The sequence below is a fragment of the Aspergillus ochraceoroseus genome (genome assembly GCF_002846915.1).
Source record: "Aspergillus ochraceoroseus IBT 24754 chromosome Unknown P175scaffold_4, whole genome shotgun sequence".
Taxonomy (NCBI): Eukaryota; Fungi; Ascomycota; class Eurotiomycetes; order Eurotiales; family Aspergillaceae; genus Aspergillus; species Aspergillus ochraceoroseus.
Genome location: NW_024468479.1, coordinates 712,481 through 724,755, shown reverse-complemented (window position 1 = coordinate 724,755; position 12,275 = coordinate 712,481). Strand labels below are relative to the sequence as shown.

The window sequence follows — 12,275 nt, the reverse complement described above, 5'->3', positions numbered from 1 at the left end:
TTGCCCAGACCGTGTTCGGACGAGGTTCTCCGACCAAAATGACACCGACGCGCTCCGTATCCTCCCGCAGGAAACGCGACTTGACCCTGCAGACGGTGGACTTTCTCAATAGCGTCATGGATAAAAGAAGCGCGGTGTCCGAGAATCGCCGTGTCCAGAGTGCTCGCCCCTCCCGACGATTGAGATCTATCACGAACCTACCGCGGAATAGGGACAACTGCGCGGTTTTCGATTCCGCGAAAGCACGACAGGTTGCCACCACTCAGCCTGTAACCCCACGACGCTCATCTCGACTTCAGAACGGTCTACAAGTGCAGAGCAGTCCAATCAGGCGGTCACGTCGGTTGCGTCGCCTGGATAGCGGGGAGCCTGAGCATAGAGCAAGGGAGAGCCTAGAAGTGATATCTGGCCAAGAGCACGGTGAAGTTGTGGAAGACTCCGGGCACAGAAGCGACGAGGGAAATGAAGAAGATGACTGGGTTGGGGTGAATCTTTTTTCGGATGATACTCCCACTTCCTCTCATTCTCCGAACTTGATATTCCCATCCCCCTCAGGATTTTACAGCGACCCGCAACGACGACGACGACGCGCGCAGATCAGGAGTGATGGGGCCAGTCAGTCTGAAACCACACCGAACAAAGGCACGGCAACTGAGCAAACAACACAAAATAGCGTCCGCAAGAAAGAGTCAAACGAAAATGTCTCGGACGCCCAGGGGTCTCCTCTCACACCCAGAGTACCAAGCGCCTCCGTCGTGGTCTATATGAACCAGAATAGGCGTACTCCGAGCCCAGATATGACAAGGGCAACAACAACTACACGTTCGGTGCAGAGTGATCACGATAGGGATGTGGAGATGGCGGAAGTTCATGATTCTGCAACCAGTGAGGCTGAGGGCGACAGTGTCTATGAAACTGGAGACGAATTCGCGTACTCTAGCTCTTTGGGTTGTAGCCCCAGCATCCCAGCATCCTCCCCGGTCGCGCAGTCCGAGGAACCGAAACGATCTACGCCACGAGGGAGCGAGGCGTTCGGATCTCCTCCCATGTCCCTAGAGGCCCTCCCCGCAAGGAGCACTCAAGGTCGGGCTCGTGCGCGGACGACGTCCCTACCAACCCATGATCGTCCTGATCCTGCTGCCGACAATTTGGGGGAAGAAGCTCATAGCGAGGACGGCGATATTCCTCTGCTCCAAGAAGCATTGCAACTTGGCCAACAGCGACCGCATTGGGATATCCTGGATCACGAAGCGCGCACACTTGGACAGGATACCTCCTCCTCAATATCGGACGAGTTGCAGGATATCGACAGTCTGATTTCGCACTTGCGCCAGCTCTACATCCGTCTCTGTTACCGCTTGTACGCCTCCCTCCGTCCATCGACCGAAGAGACGCGGGAGTGTGGAAGACTTTTGGAGTGCATTTTTCGAGAGGGGGATGGGTACCTAGACATGGTCTACTACACAGCCATTCGCGAAAAGGGAACCGCGCAGCGAACGAGCCCAAAGCTGACGGGAGAATTTGAAGCTCGCGTTCTTCCACACATGGTGAAACTCATCCATGCCTGCTTTGCGGCATCCTATATCGATTCCAAACACTTCCCTCAGGCTTATAACCATCTCCACCGTGCTATGACCATTCTCCTGGGATTCTGCAACCGGATTATTAGTTTAATCAAGGTGAGATATGTGCCAGGCGCATCCCGCTGCGACAATCTGTGCAAGGCCGTCCAAAAACTCCTCGAGGCATGCAAGTCGGATTTGCTACGAAGGCAACATTCTGTTCCCGAGAAGCGGGATCCGAAGAGTCATCCTCCTCTCTACGCCGGATCGACAGAGTGGACAGATAATGAAGCTCATGCTCTTCTTACGGGGCTCCAACGGCACCGGGGTATGAGACTTCACCCATTGCGCAGGTATCATCTACTCTTGCTAACCAGTTGTTGTTCTAGGCCATGATAAATATATCCAGATACTCAGGGACTTTGAAGAGGAGCTCAATGGCCGTACCATCCGGGAACTTCGACAGCAGACCCAGTATATTCATGATCAATTTGTCCCTATGATCCGGGATCAGCTCCGTACCCGCGAGGGACGACAAAAATGGGACTGGCTACTGAGTGTATAGTTCGTAGACTTGCCGCTCTAATACCATGGATCGCACTGTTTTGCCCCCCCAATCGCGTTCTCTGTTTATTTACCTCTCTCCTTTTTAATCCTATGTATCTCTTCATCAAATTCTCCTCGATCCATAAGACTCAGTAAGTATCTTTTTTTATCCCCGGGGGGAAGAGAGGATACAAGGTAATTACTCAAACAGGTCTAGTGGCCAGGTGACCTGTTGGCAGCTTTTTCCCCTCTTTCTGTCTTTCTTTCTCTCTCTCTCTCTCTCTCTTTGTCTCTTCCTTCGTCTTACACCTCTTCTCGACTTTTTTATCCTTTTTTATCTTCTGCCTTTTAATAATCCCTAATTGTCCTTTGCTTTTATTTGTTTGTTTGTTTTTTTTTCATCTTCTCGTTGCGTTCTATAATTCCCACTCTGTTGCATCTGTCTTGTTTCGTCCGCCTCCAGTACGTACTACTAGCCTCGGTTTCCCCCCAACTCACCTCTGGCCAAGCGCACCACTAACACCACATCCTGTTGTCCCGTGCAGGTAGCAACTTAAAGCTCTCTGGCCCGGTTGGTCACTTGCATCCGGGTCCTTTGCAATTGGTCCTAAAGAACGTGGTTTGGGTGAGTTGGCAACTGCTTAAACTTTCTCCAGCCTGTCCCTTTGCACCCAACTAAGCAAAAAAGGAGTCGAGGTGACAGGGTACCTTCCCAAATCCAGTCCTTTGTGCGCTTCTGAGACTCGCATAAGACTTGTTGATTATAGCTCCATTGCTTCTGTTTACTGTCTTGAAATAATTTCTTCTCTTTATTGCCATAGCTCTGGAGCTCCGCCGCTTTTTACTCTTTGATTTTTTTTTTTTTTTTTTTTTTTTTCACCTTAAGCTAACCAGAACGTCTCCATTCTGAAGATTGTTTTTTTCTGCTCGAAGAAGCTCCAAAGACATTATCTCTTTGCTCCTGCATAATACCCCCCTCTCGGCCCCCCTCCCCCCTCCTTGAATCGACCGCTACGCATAAGTACAATGGCTTCTACAGAGGACCCTGTTTCCTCGGCTCCTCCTGCTGAGGTTCTGGTTGAGGCTGAGGTTGAAGCAGAAGAGGTAGCTCCCGCTACTCCTGTGGAATCAACCATTCTCTCGGGCAGCGAAGAGCCTGTGACTAGCCCAGATGCCTCCAAGGATAAGGAAAATGTGAAGGTGTCCCCAAGCAAGAAGCCCGTCTCTCCCAGCAAGCGTCCAGTGTCTGGAACCTCAGCCACGAGGCGGCCTGGCTCCATATCGGGCACCACCGCGACGAAGACCACCCCGTCTGCCACACGTCCATCTGCTACAAACGGCAGTACCCTGAGCAAGCCTCCGACTCGCCCGCACACCACATCGTCGACTACCGTCCGCAAGCCCCTGAGCACGTCAACCACGGCCTCCCACCGCTCTCGTCCCTCCATCAGCTCCGCCGACGAGAAGACGCGATCTGTTGCAAGCTCCGGAGACGAACGCAGGGGCATCTCAAGCACCGCCAAACGGATGTCCCTCGCTGGACCTACGACCAGCAGGACCGTGGCCAAGTCGAGTACCTCGACCCTGGATCGACGATCTAGCATCGCATCGACCACTTCCGAGAAGCGAACCATCCCGGCTCGCCCGGGCACTACTACCAGGCCGACGACCACAACTACCCGCCACACAACCTCTAGTACTACCGCACGGACCGTGACAAAGCCATCTGCAGCCACAACCGCTACGAGGAGACTGAGCACTGTCCCAAAGAGCTCTGAGGATGCGGAGAAGCTGCACTCGCTGCAGACCAAGCTTTCAGAAAGCGAGGCGACTGTCGCCAGCCTCAAGGCAGAACTAGATGCTGTCAATGAGAAATTGGCCCAGCTCTCCCAGACGCAGGAGGCTTCCAAAGACCATGACGACATTACAAAGGCTCTCCAGGAACAGCACGCCGCAGAGATTGGACAGCTGGTGTCTAACCATGAGGAACAGCTGCAGGCTCTCCGTACCCAACTGGAGGAAGCGGAAACAAAGCAAAAGGAGCTCGAGGAAAAGTCTCTTAGGGAGATGGAGGACGCATCTCAGGCAGCCGCTGCTCAAGGAGATGAAAAACTGGCTGCTGCGCTCGAGGAATTGAAACAAACCTACCAATCTCAGCTAGAGGCGCTGGAGAAGGAACTCTCTGAGCACAGGACCACTGCCGCTCAGTATGCTGAAGAGATTGACTCTCTCAAAGGCGAGTTGCAGTCTCAGATCGACGGCTTTGAGACAACTACCAAGAGTCTGGCAGAGGAAAAGGCAACGGCTCTTGAGGAACTGCGTCGGGAACTGGAGGCTGAAAGCCAAAGCCTGGCGCAATCCAAGGAAGAAGCTGTTCGTGCTGCTGAGGAATCTGCGAGACAGTCTGTCGCAACCTTGGAAGAGAAGGTCGCCTCGCTCGAGGCCCAGCTCACAGAGGCGGAAGCCTCTACTACACAGGGTCGTGAGGAGACCACCGCTCAGCTGGCAGAGAAGGAAAAAGAGGCGGCTGAATTGAAGCAGGCCTTTGAGGCTGCTCAAGCAGAGCTTCAACAAGCTCAGGAGGCTGCCAAGAGCGAACTTGCTGAGAAGACCAAAGCACTAGAGGTAGATCATCAGGCGTTGGTTTCCAGGCTCACGGCAGAGCATGAGGAAGCCCTCCAATCCGCCGCAGGTTCTCATGCTGAGGAACTCGCAAACGCAAAGGCAGCTATGGAATCTGCCACTGCTGCTCACGCTCAGCAGCTGGAAGAACTCCAGACTTCCTTTGCCACGGGCCAAGAGAGTGCTATCAGCGAGCTTAAAGCGGCCAAGGAAGCCGAAGTCCAGTCTCTTCAGCAAAAGCTTGAGGCTGCTGAACAGTCTCTTGAAAAGACCCGACGCGCTCTGGAAGAGGGAGCCAATGCCGCCCAGGCGGTTGCCGTCGAAGAAATTGGATCCCTCAAGGAGAAGGTCACTACTCTTGAGTCCCAGCTATCCACACAACAGGGCGAGATCCAAGCACTCCAGGCCGAGATTCAGAGCAAGCAGGCGGAAGCCGAGGCACTACAGCAAAATCTCGTTGCATTTGAGACCAAGGTCAAGTCCAAGGACGTTGAGCAGCAAAATCACTTGCAAGCTGCGGAGGAGAGGGCAGCCACGGCTGAAAAGCTGCTGGAGGAGCATATCCAAAAGGCCGCTGCGGCCTCCGAAGAGCATTCACAGTCTCTAGAAGCGTTGCAGGAGGCGGAGGAAAGGGCAGCCGGTGCTAAAAAGGCTCTGGAGGAGCATATCCAGATCGCCGCCACCGCGTCCGAGGATCATTCACAATCTCTGGAAGCGCTGAAGGCGGCGCATGCTGCAGAGTTGGAGAAAGTCACGGCGGAGGTGTCTGGCTCCCATGAGCAGGCCCTGGGCGAGCTCCAAGCTAAGTACGATGAACTGTTGTCCAAGAACACCAGCATGGAGTCTACGCACGTGGAGAAGCTCGGATCGCTGGAGGCTGAACTGAAGTCAGCAGTTGAGAGCGTCGCCTCTCAGAGCACCGCCCACGCAAAGGAGCTCGCCGAGCTCCAGCAGCAGCATGAGGAAGCCAAGATCAAGCTACAGGCAGAACTGGAGGCTTCCGAGGTATCCAAGGCTGCTCACCTTGACGCAGAGCACAGCAAGGCCATTGAAGAGCTTCTCACCGTACAAGACTCTAAGCTGTCTGGCCTCCGAGCAGATCTTGAGTCGTCCCACCAAGCCAAATTGGGCGAACTTCAGCAGTCTCACGATGCGGCAATCGCGGAACTTACAGCCCAGCTCACGCAGGCCCAGGCCGCCGCTCAGGATACTTCCGCACTGGACAACTTGAAGACGACCATTGCGGATCTGGAGACGAAGCTGGCTGATGCAGAGCAGTCCGCCACCCAATCTCACTCTCAGCATGCCGAGGAAATCTCCCGACTGGAGAAGGAAAAGAACGAGTGGGAAGCTAAGCATCAGACGGTAATTCGCCAGGTCGAAGAGCTGGAAAAGTCCCAGGCCGCTTCTGCAACCACTCAATCCGAACTGGAGGCAGCGTCGAAGCAACTCTCCGTGGCCCAGGAAGAATTTTCACAGCTCCGTGCCAAGCATGACGCGGTCGCTAGCGAGCTTGAGGAGATTAAGACTCAGAACCGGGCCATGGAAGAGAGGCTCACCGAGGGAGAGAAGAACCTCAACGACCAAATCGACAAGAACATGACTCTTCTCAACCAGCTGGGCGAGGTTGACTCGTCCATCTCTGTCAGTCGCAAGCGTATTCGCGAGCTCGAGGCCGAACTGGCTGCCTTGAAGGCAGAGAAGGAGCTCATTAAGGGATCAAATATCGGTCTGGAAGGTAGCCGATGGGCAGGCGACGAGGAGCAGGCGCCAGCTGGCGAAGACGGCCAGCCAGCCGCAGTGGAAGGTGAGGACATTGGTTCATCGATTGAGGGAACGGTGGGACCTCCCCCTGTATCATCACCGTTGTCATTGTTGACTCCCCTCTTGGGATCTCCCTGATTTTCCCCCGTTCGCATGGCATTTGACTGTTTCTCTCTTGGAACTTGGTGAACTTTTTACTGATTGGAATTGTTCAACAGATGGCCAGCATTCAGGAACAGCTTAAACATATTCGGACTGCTAATGATGACTGGCATGACGAGCATCGACGGTGAGTGTTTGTTCTCTCTCTCTACCTTTTGTCATTTGGGCGAGATCTAACTGTTGCAGACTCATTGGTGAACTGGCACAGCTGTCACGACGAGCGACGCCTAATCCCCCTAGCCAGCCGGCTACGCCTCAGCCCGAAACATCGAGTGAAACGGTGTCCTAAGGGGCGTCGGGTGGTTTTGTAATTTCTTTTCTTTGTGATTCTGTACAGGATTAAGATGTATGTAATAAGCTGCTCAGGATACCCGATTGAAGTACCGTTGCTGCGTGGATTGACCTAATTATTGTGACCCGGTATCTGGGCATGTCTATAATCTCACTTCATCTTTAGTTTCATGTTCATTCCCATCAACCAGCGTAGATCACTATCGTTACAGGAGGGCATCTATTCATATCCATCACATTAGGGAGAGTATTTCCTCCTCCGACAAGGCAGCCATGACGCTCGAACCAGCATCGCCCACATCCGGGCACGCTGTCTGTCTGTCTTCTTTTCCTCTTGCCTTGTCTGCTCGCGCGGCATAGCTTGATACCGTGACGGTGCTGCACCCCTCTCCGGAGGCGTGGGCGATTTCGACAACGACCACGACGCCGGTGTATACCCATACGCACCAACCGGAAGAAACGCAATATCCTCATCCTCATCCTCATCCTTATCACCACCCCGCGTTACCATCGCGGCCCTCCCACAGGAATCCAGCGCATCTCCGATGGGTTGTTCTGCCGCCGCCGCCATGACCCGCAGACGATCCGACTGAGTCTGAGTCTGAACAGGAACAGGAACAGGAACCATCACCGATCCACACTCCTCCGCCAGAACCCCCGACGTGAATTGTCCACGGCTGACGTTGGCAGCGCCCGAGTCGCAGAGGAACATTCCTCCCTCGTGGTGGGGCTTCTCCGTTTCCCTTTCCGTTCCGGTTTCCATGTGTACTTGTATTTGTCGTTCTGGCTCTAGGACCGGTAATTGGAATTCGGGCGGGAGGTGGAACTGGCGCTCTGCATCTTCGTCGTCGTTCTGGTTTCTCTCCTCGGGGTAAGAACCAGGTTCTTGCGCTTGCGCTTTGGTGGGTTCGGGGTCGTTATCTTTTGTAGAGGCGGGCGGGGACGCAGAGGCAAACAGAGAAGCAGAAGTAGAAGCAGAAACAGATGGTGTCGGCGATGGCGTCGGGATGCGAATGGGTTGGTTTCGTGGGCTTTGGGGGTGTTTGGATTTGGGTGTGAGAGAGAAAGCCGGGTTCGGGTTCTTCGGGGGTGGAGAAGACGCCGTCGAAGTCGAAGTTGAAGTCGCAGTCGAAGTGGACGAATGTCGGCGTGGGAGAGAACGTGAGAGCCATTGTTTGACTTTGGATTTGGGATTGGGATTGGGATTGGGATTCACATTCCTCCTTTGGTGGTTGCTCTGGTGGTGAGGGAGAGAAGAGCAAGATGTGGTTGTGGGTGTATATGAGGTTCTGGGAGGTGTCATTTTGATTTTGATTTTTTTTTCATTGAAGGGTTCATTTTGACTATGAGCGACTGAGTAAGTAACTGAGTACTAGTTATACAGGAAAAAGATGCTTCACCGACTGTTATACAACTCCACTATTGATGCACTATGTACTTACATACGGGGCAGTTATTGATGGTCACTTGGTAAGATGCATATGCAACTGATGTGGATCTATCATCTAGCAGCTCTATACTATAAGGTATATGTTAGTTAGGTATATCATTATGATTATTCCCCAGTCCAAGGGGGCTGGTTATCCCGAGATTCCGTCACGGCCTAGTCCCCATCGACCGACTTCGCGCATCGCTTCATCGCCGCCTTCCACTAGTTTTCCGCTAGCTGTGGATGGGTTCTGCGGCCCCAACACGCCAGCGACGCATTCCCAGCCATTCCGGCCGCCACCCCAGCGGAGGACCTCCTTCTTGTACCGCTCACCCGCGTTCCGGTCCACGGCCGATGCTCCACCCTGGAACACGTCTTCCCAGAGCTTATTGGCGATCGCCCGGTCGAAGATGTAGCTGTAGTACGTGGCACCGTACCCGTACAGGTGCCCGAAGAATCCCTGCCAGGAGGTGGACGGCCGGCCGTGCACGTCCACAGAATCCGGAAGGCTGGCGTGCGTCGAACACACCTGGTGGTAGAGCTGGGTGGTGTCAAGGAAGGCACTATCGGTGGTGGTTGTGTGGTACGCTTGATCGACGAGCGCCATGAGGATCTGGGCTTCGTTTTCCACCGCACCATAAATGGCGCCGTGCGCGGCCCGGTCCTGGGCCATTCGGCGGATCATGCTCTCGGACAGAGGCTCGTCGGTTCGCCAGTGTCGCGCGTAGAGAGCGAGCACGGACGGATCGGTCGCGAATCGCTCCATGAGCACAGACGGCAGTTCGGCGAAGTCAGTGGCACAACGCGTGCCGGAGATGGACTGCAGACGCGTCTGCCCGAGAATCGAGTGAAGAGCGTGGCCCATCTCGTGGAAGAGCGTGCGCACGCTGTGTTCGCTTAAAAGGGATGGCGTGAGACCCCCCCTGGCGGGCTCTGGGAAATCGCACACCAGCGCAATGGTGGGGAGTTGGCGGAGTGTTTGGGATTGCGAATCAATGGCGGTAGCCATACCATCATTGGGATGAGCGAGCATAGGGTCCTCGGCGGCTACTGCGGCGCATTCAGCCACCTCCTCGGGAGTGATCTCGCGCGCACATCGGAGAGTGAAGTGGGCCGGGTTCGGGTGTTTGTTCGGACGGGAGAACAGATCGCAGTAGATGACAGCGAGTGGGCGATTTGCCTCATCCACCACGTCCAGCCGACGGACATCCCCCGTCCAGGTTTCTCCCGGGGCCGTCTCACGCGGCACCAGTCGAACACCGTACAGACGATCAAAAAGCCGCGAGAGGCCCTGCATGACAGTGCCCAGGGAAAAGAACTCGGGAATGGCGGACCACTCGCGTGATTTACGGATCTGCTGGCCGGTTTCATACTGACGCACACGCTGGTGGACATAGTAGGCGTGGTCCCAGGGATGTAATTGGCTACCCTTCGCAGCCTGGAGCTGGGCAAGTTCTTCCTGGACATCCGGACGGTTGCTCTGAATAAGAGTCGTCAGGAACTCCGACACAGCAGCGGGAGTCTTGGCCATCTTGTCGTTGAGAGTCATATGCGCAAAGGTCGGGTAGCCCGCGAGCTGGGCTAGCTCGGTGCGTTTGGCCAGGAGCTGCTCCAGACGCTCAATCTGCCGCGAGCTAGCTGTCCGAGTAGCCTGGTAGATCTCGCGACGAGCGTCTGCATTGTGAACTGAGCGCAAGGCCAGGCGTGGGATCAACCCGACCGTGGGCACTGCGGCGGAGCGGGGGTTCCAGCGCTTGATCTGCTGAATGAGCATCGGATCCAACCCCCGCAGGTCGTTCGAGGACACAACCACGTGCGACCGGGCGGGTTCAGCCCCATGGGCAAAGGCGGACCCCAACTGACTGATCTCGTTGGAGAGAGTGACGAAGCGCTGGCGATCATTGGGGGGCATATGGATCGCGGAATTGGCAAAGTCCTGCAGTAGGATGCGGGCGACAATGGTCTCCTCGGCGGACCAATGGGAGGTAACCTCTGGTTGGGCCAGAGCTGCCCGTAGTTGGTCATGGAGGCCCGTAGTAGTGTTGAGCACGTTCATGTATTCAAACATGAGCGCGTAGGCCTGGCCCGCGGCCTCCTGGACGGGCGGTTCCGGATGAATGCCGCGGATGAAGTCGGACAGATCGATGACGCGACACAGCAGATCGCTCAGCCGGTCCAAGTGTCGCACCAGCGCCCGGTATTCATCCACCGTGGACGCAGCCAGCACACGGGCAACGATGGCCTGACATTTCTGCAATGAGTCCTGGGCAAAGGCGCGGAATCCGTCGGGGCTGGTCAAGTACTGATTCTGGACGAGACCGGTGGGTTTGCGGTTGAGGGAGAACGAGGAGGAGGAGGATTGGGAAAAATCGCGCCAGAACGACTGGGAATCGAAGACCTGGCGTAGGGTATCATCATCGGACGATTTCGAAACGGAGGAATAGACAGTCGAGGGGGAGGCAGAGGCGTAGGAGAGCGAGGAGGAGGTGGTGACGAAGCGACGATGCTGGCGTTGGAGTCGACAAGAGCGACAGATCCAGGGACGCAGCATGTTAACGAAGGAATATAATTACATTAGAGTGGACAATAGAGTGGACAATAGAAGAGGTAATAGAAGAGTCGTCGTCGAGAGAGGAATGTAGAAAAGAATGAAGGAAGATGAAGACGAAAACGAAGATGAAGCTGAAGACAACCGACAACCCGAGAAAAAATCTTGGCAACTTTTCTTTTGACTTCATTTCATCATCTCGACTTCCGTCTTGCCTTCGTTGACTTGCCAACTTCCATCCATTGCCCGCATCATGGCCCTGTACCAGGTATCTTGACCCTTAGATTCCCCTTTTCATGCTCAGAATTACCTCTAGCTAACTCAATTCTCCCGTTTAGCGACTCTCCGTGTCTCTGTTGGCCGGCGCCGTGGCTTTCTATCCCGGGACTGCCATGGCCGAGGAGCCCGTACGTCTCACTCTTCGGACTCCAGACCTTCAGTTATCCCCGTTGGCAAAGCTCTAATGTCCCATAGAGAAAACCTATCTACGATGACTTCCCCGCCGAACCCTCCGTCGCTCTCATCCCGTCCGCTTCTACTCCCAGCACGGCCGCTACGACCACCACCACCACCACCACCACCCCCCCGACTGCCGCACCAACCACACCGAAATCATCTTCTTCGCCCACACCAACCGATATCCTAACCGCCCAGGTGCGTCAGGCCCGCCTCTTCCTCTACCAGCAGTCGCGCACCGCCGAAATCTGCTTCAACGACATTCTCTCGCGTGCCCTCCACGTCGAGAATGCCTTTACCAAGACCATTGCCTCGTTGGCCCCCTCCCCCGAATCCGGCGAGCAGCTGCTCCCCGGTGGCATCTACGTCGTCGTTGCGGCTATGGCTGGCTCCATCGTTGCCCGTAACCGTGGTCGCCTGCTGCGCTCCGCTACCCCTCTGGCCTTTGGTACCGTTGCCGCTTGGTCGCTGCTCCCCGTGACGATGCGGAACGTCTCCGATTTGATCTGGGAGTACGAGAAGCGCGTGCCTGCCGTGGCCGATCAGCATCTGCTTCTCCGCGAGAAGGCCGAGTATATCTGGTACACGGGTGTGGCTCATAGCGGCATGGCTCGTGCGAGAATGGAGGAGAAGATCGGAGAGGCACGGAAGAAGCTCGAGGAGGTGGTGAGCAAGGGCCATTAAGCTCTTTTTCTCTCTGTCTACGCTCACTTTTCCACTGGTTGTATGTTTTGTTTGGTCTATATTCTGATAGCCGTTTGGGACACTGTCCTATATTGCATATGTATCTGTAACAGAGGGTTTTTTTTTTTTTTAAACCGAAGATCCAGTTTCTAGACATTACTTTTCCTTTTTTTTTCCCCCTTCCCCCGCCGTCCTCTCTTATATCTCGTTT

At 54.9% G+C, this 12,275-nt stretch overlaps 5 protein-coding genes across 5 annotated transcripts; 3 read left to right on the top strand and 2 right to left on the bottom strand.

Annotated features, from left to right (window-relative positions):
• Nucleotides 1–38: 38 nt before the first annotated feature.
• Nucleotides 39–2,127, top strand: P175DRAFT_0532036 (uncharacterized protein; the record flags this gene model as incomplete). Its single annotated transcript, XM_040899929.1, has 2 exons — nt 39–1,890; nt 1,952–2,127. The coding sequence occupies 2 exons, from the start codon at nt 39–41 to the stop codon at nt 2,125–2,127; spliced, it is 2,028 nt and encodes a 675-aa protein (XP_040752084.1).
• Nucleotides 2,128–3,134: 1,007 nt separating this feature from the next.
• P175DRAFT_0523566 (M protein repeat protein) lies at nt 3,135–7,128 on the top strand (the record flags this gene model as incomplete). The annotated part of the gene is made up of 3 exons (XM_040899323.1): nt 3,135–6,569; nt 6,713–6,783; nt 6,843–7,128. The coding sequence occupies 3 exons, from the start codon at nt 3,135–3,137 to the stop codon at nt 6,943–6,945; spliced, it is 3,609 nt and encodes a 1,202-aa protein (XP_040752083.1). The 3' UTR covers nt 6,946–7,128.
• P175DRAFT_0501312 (uncharacterized protein) lies at nt 7,022–8,450 on the bottom strand. The gene is made up of 2 exons (XM_040897141.1): nt 8,390–8,450; nt 7,022–8,290 (listed from the first exon to the last, which is right to left on the bottom strand). The coding sequence occupies exon 2, from the start codon at nt 8,248–8,250 to the stop codon at nt 7,186–7,188; it is 1,065 nt and encodes a 354-aa protein (XP_040752082.1). The 5' UTR covers nt 8,251–8,290; nt 8,390–8,450; the 3' UTR covers nt 7,022–7,185.
• On the bottom strand, nt 8,390–11,043 carry P175DRAFT_0501311 (mitochondrial intermediate peptidase). The gene has a single exon (XM_040897140.1). It carries the CDS (start codon nt 10,925–10,927, stop codon nt 8,528–8,530), a length of 2,400 nt encoding a protein of 799 aa, XP_040752081.1. The 5' UTR covers nt 10,928–11,043; the 3' UTR covers nt 8,390–8,527.
• On the top strand, nt 10,875–12,253 carry P175DRAFT_0458261 (MICOS complex subunit MIC26/MIC27). Its single transcript, XM_040894670.1, has 3 exons — nt 10,875–11,192; nt 11,263–11,331; nt 11,399–12,253. Exons 1-3 carry the CDS (start codon nt 11,178–11,180, stop codon nt 12,062–12,064), a joined length of 750 nt encoding a protein of 249 aa, XP_040752080.1. The 5' UTR covers nt 10,875–11,177; the 3' UTR covers nt 12,065–12,253.
• Nucleotides 12,254–12,275: the final 22 nt, after the last annotated feature.

Bases quoted from the DNA above. Each gene is read 5' to 3' on its own strand.
- P175DRAFT_0501312 (XM_040897141.1), bottom strand. From the start codon at position 8,250: ATGACACCTCCCAGAACCTCATATACACCCACAACCACATCTTGCTCT.
- P175DRAFT_0501311 (XM_040897140.1), bottom strand. From the start codon at position 10,927: ATGCTGCGTCCCTGGATCTGTCGCTCTTGTCGACTCCAACGCCAGCAT.
- P175DRAFT_0458261 (XM_040894670.1), top strand. The intron at 11,332-11,398 runs GTACGTCTCACT...AATGTCCCATAG, and splicing joins CTGCCATGGCCGAGGAGCCC to AGAAAACCTATCTACGATGA.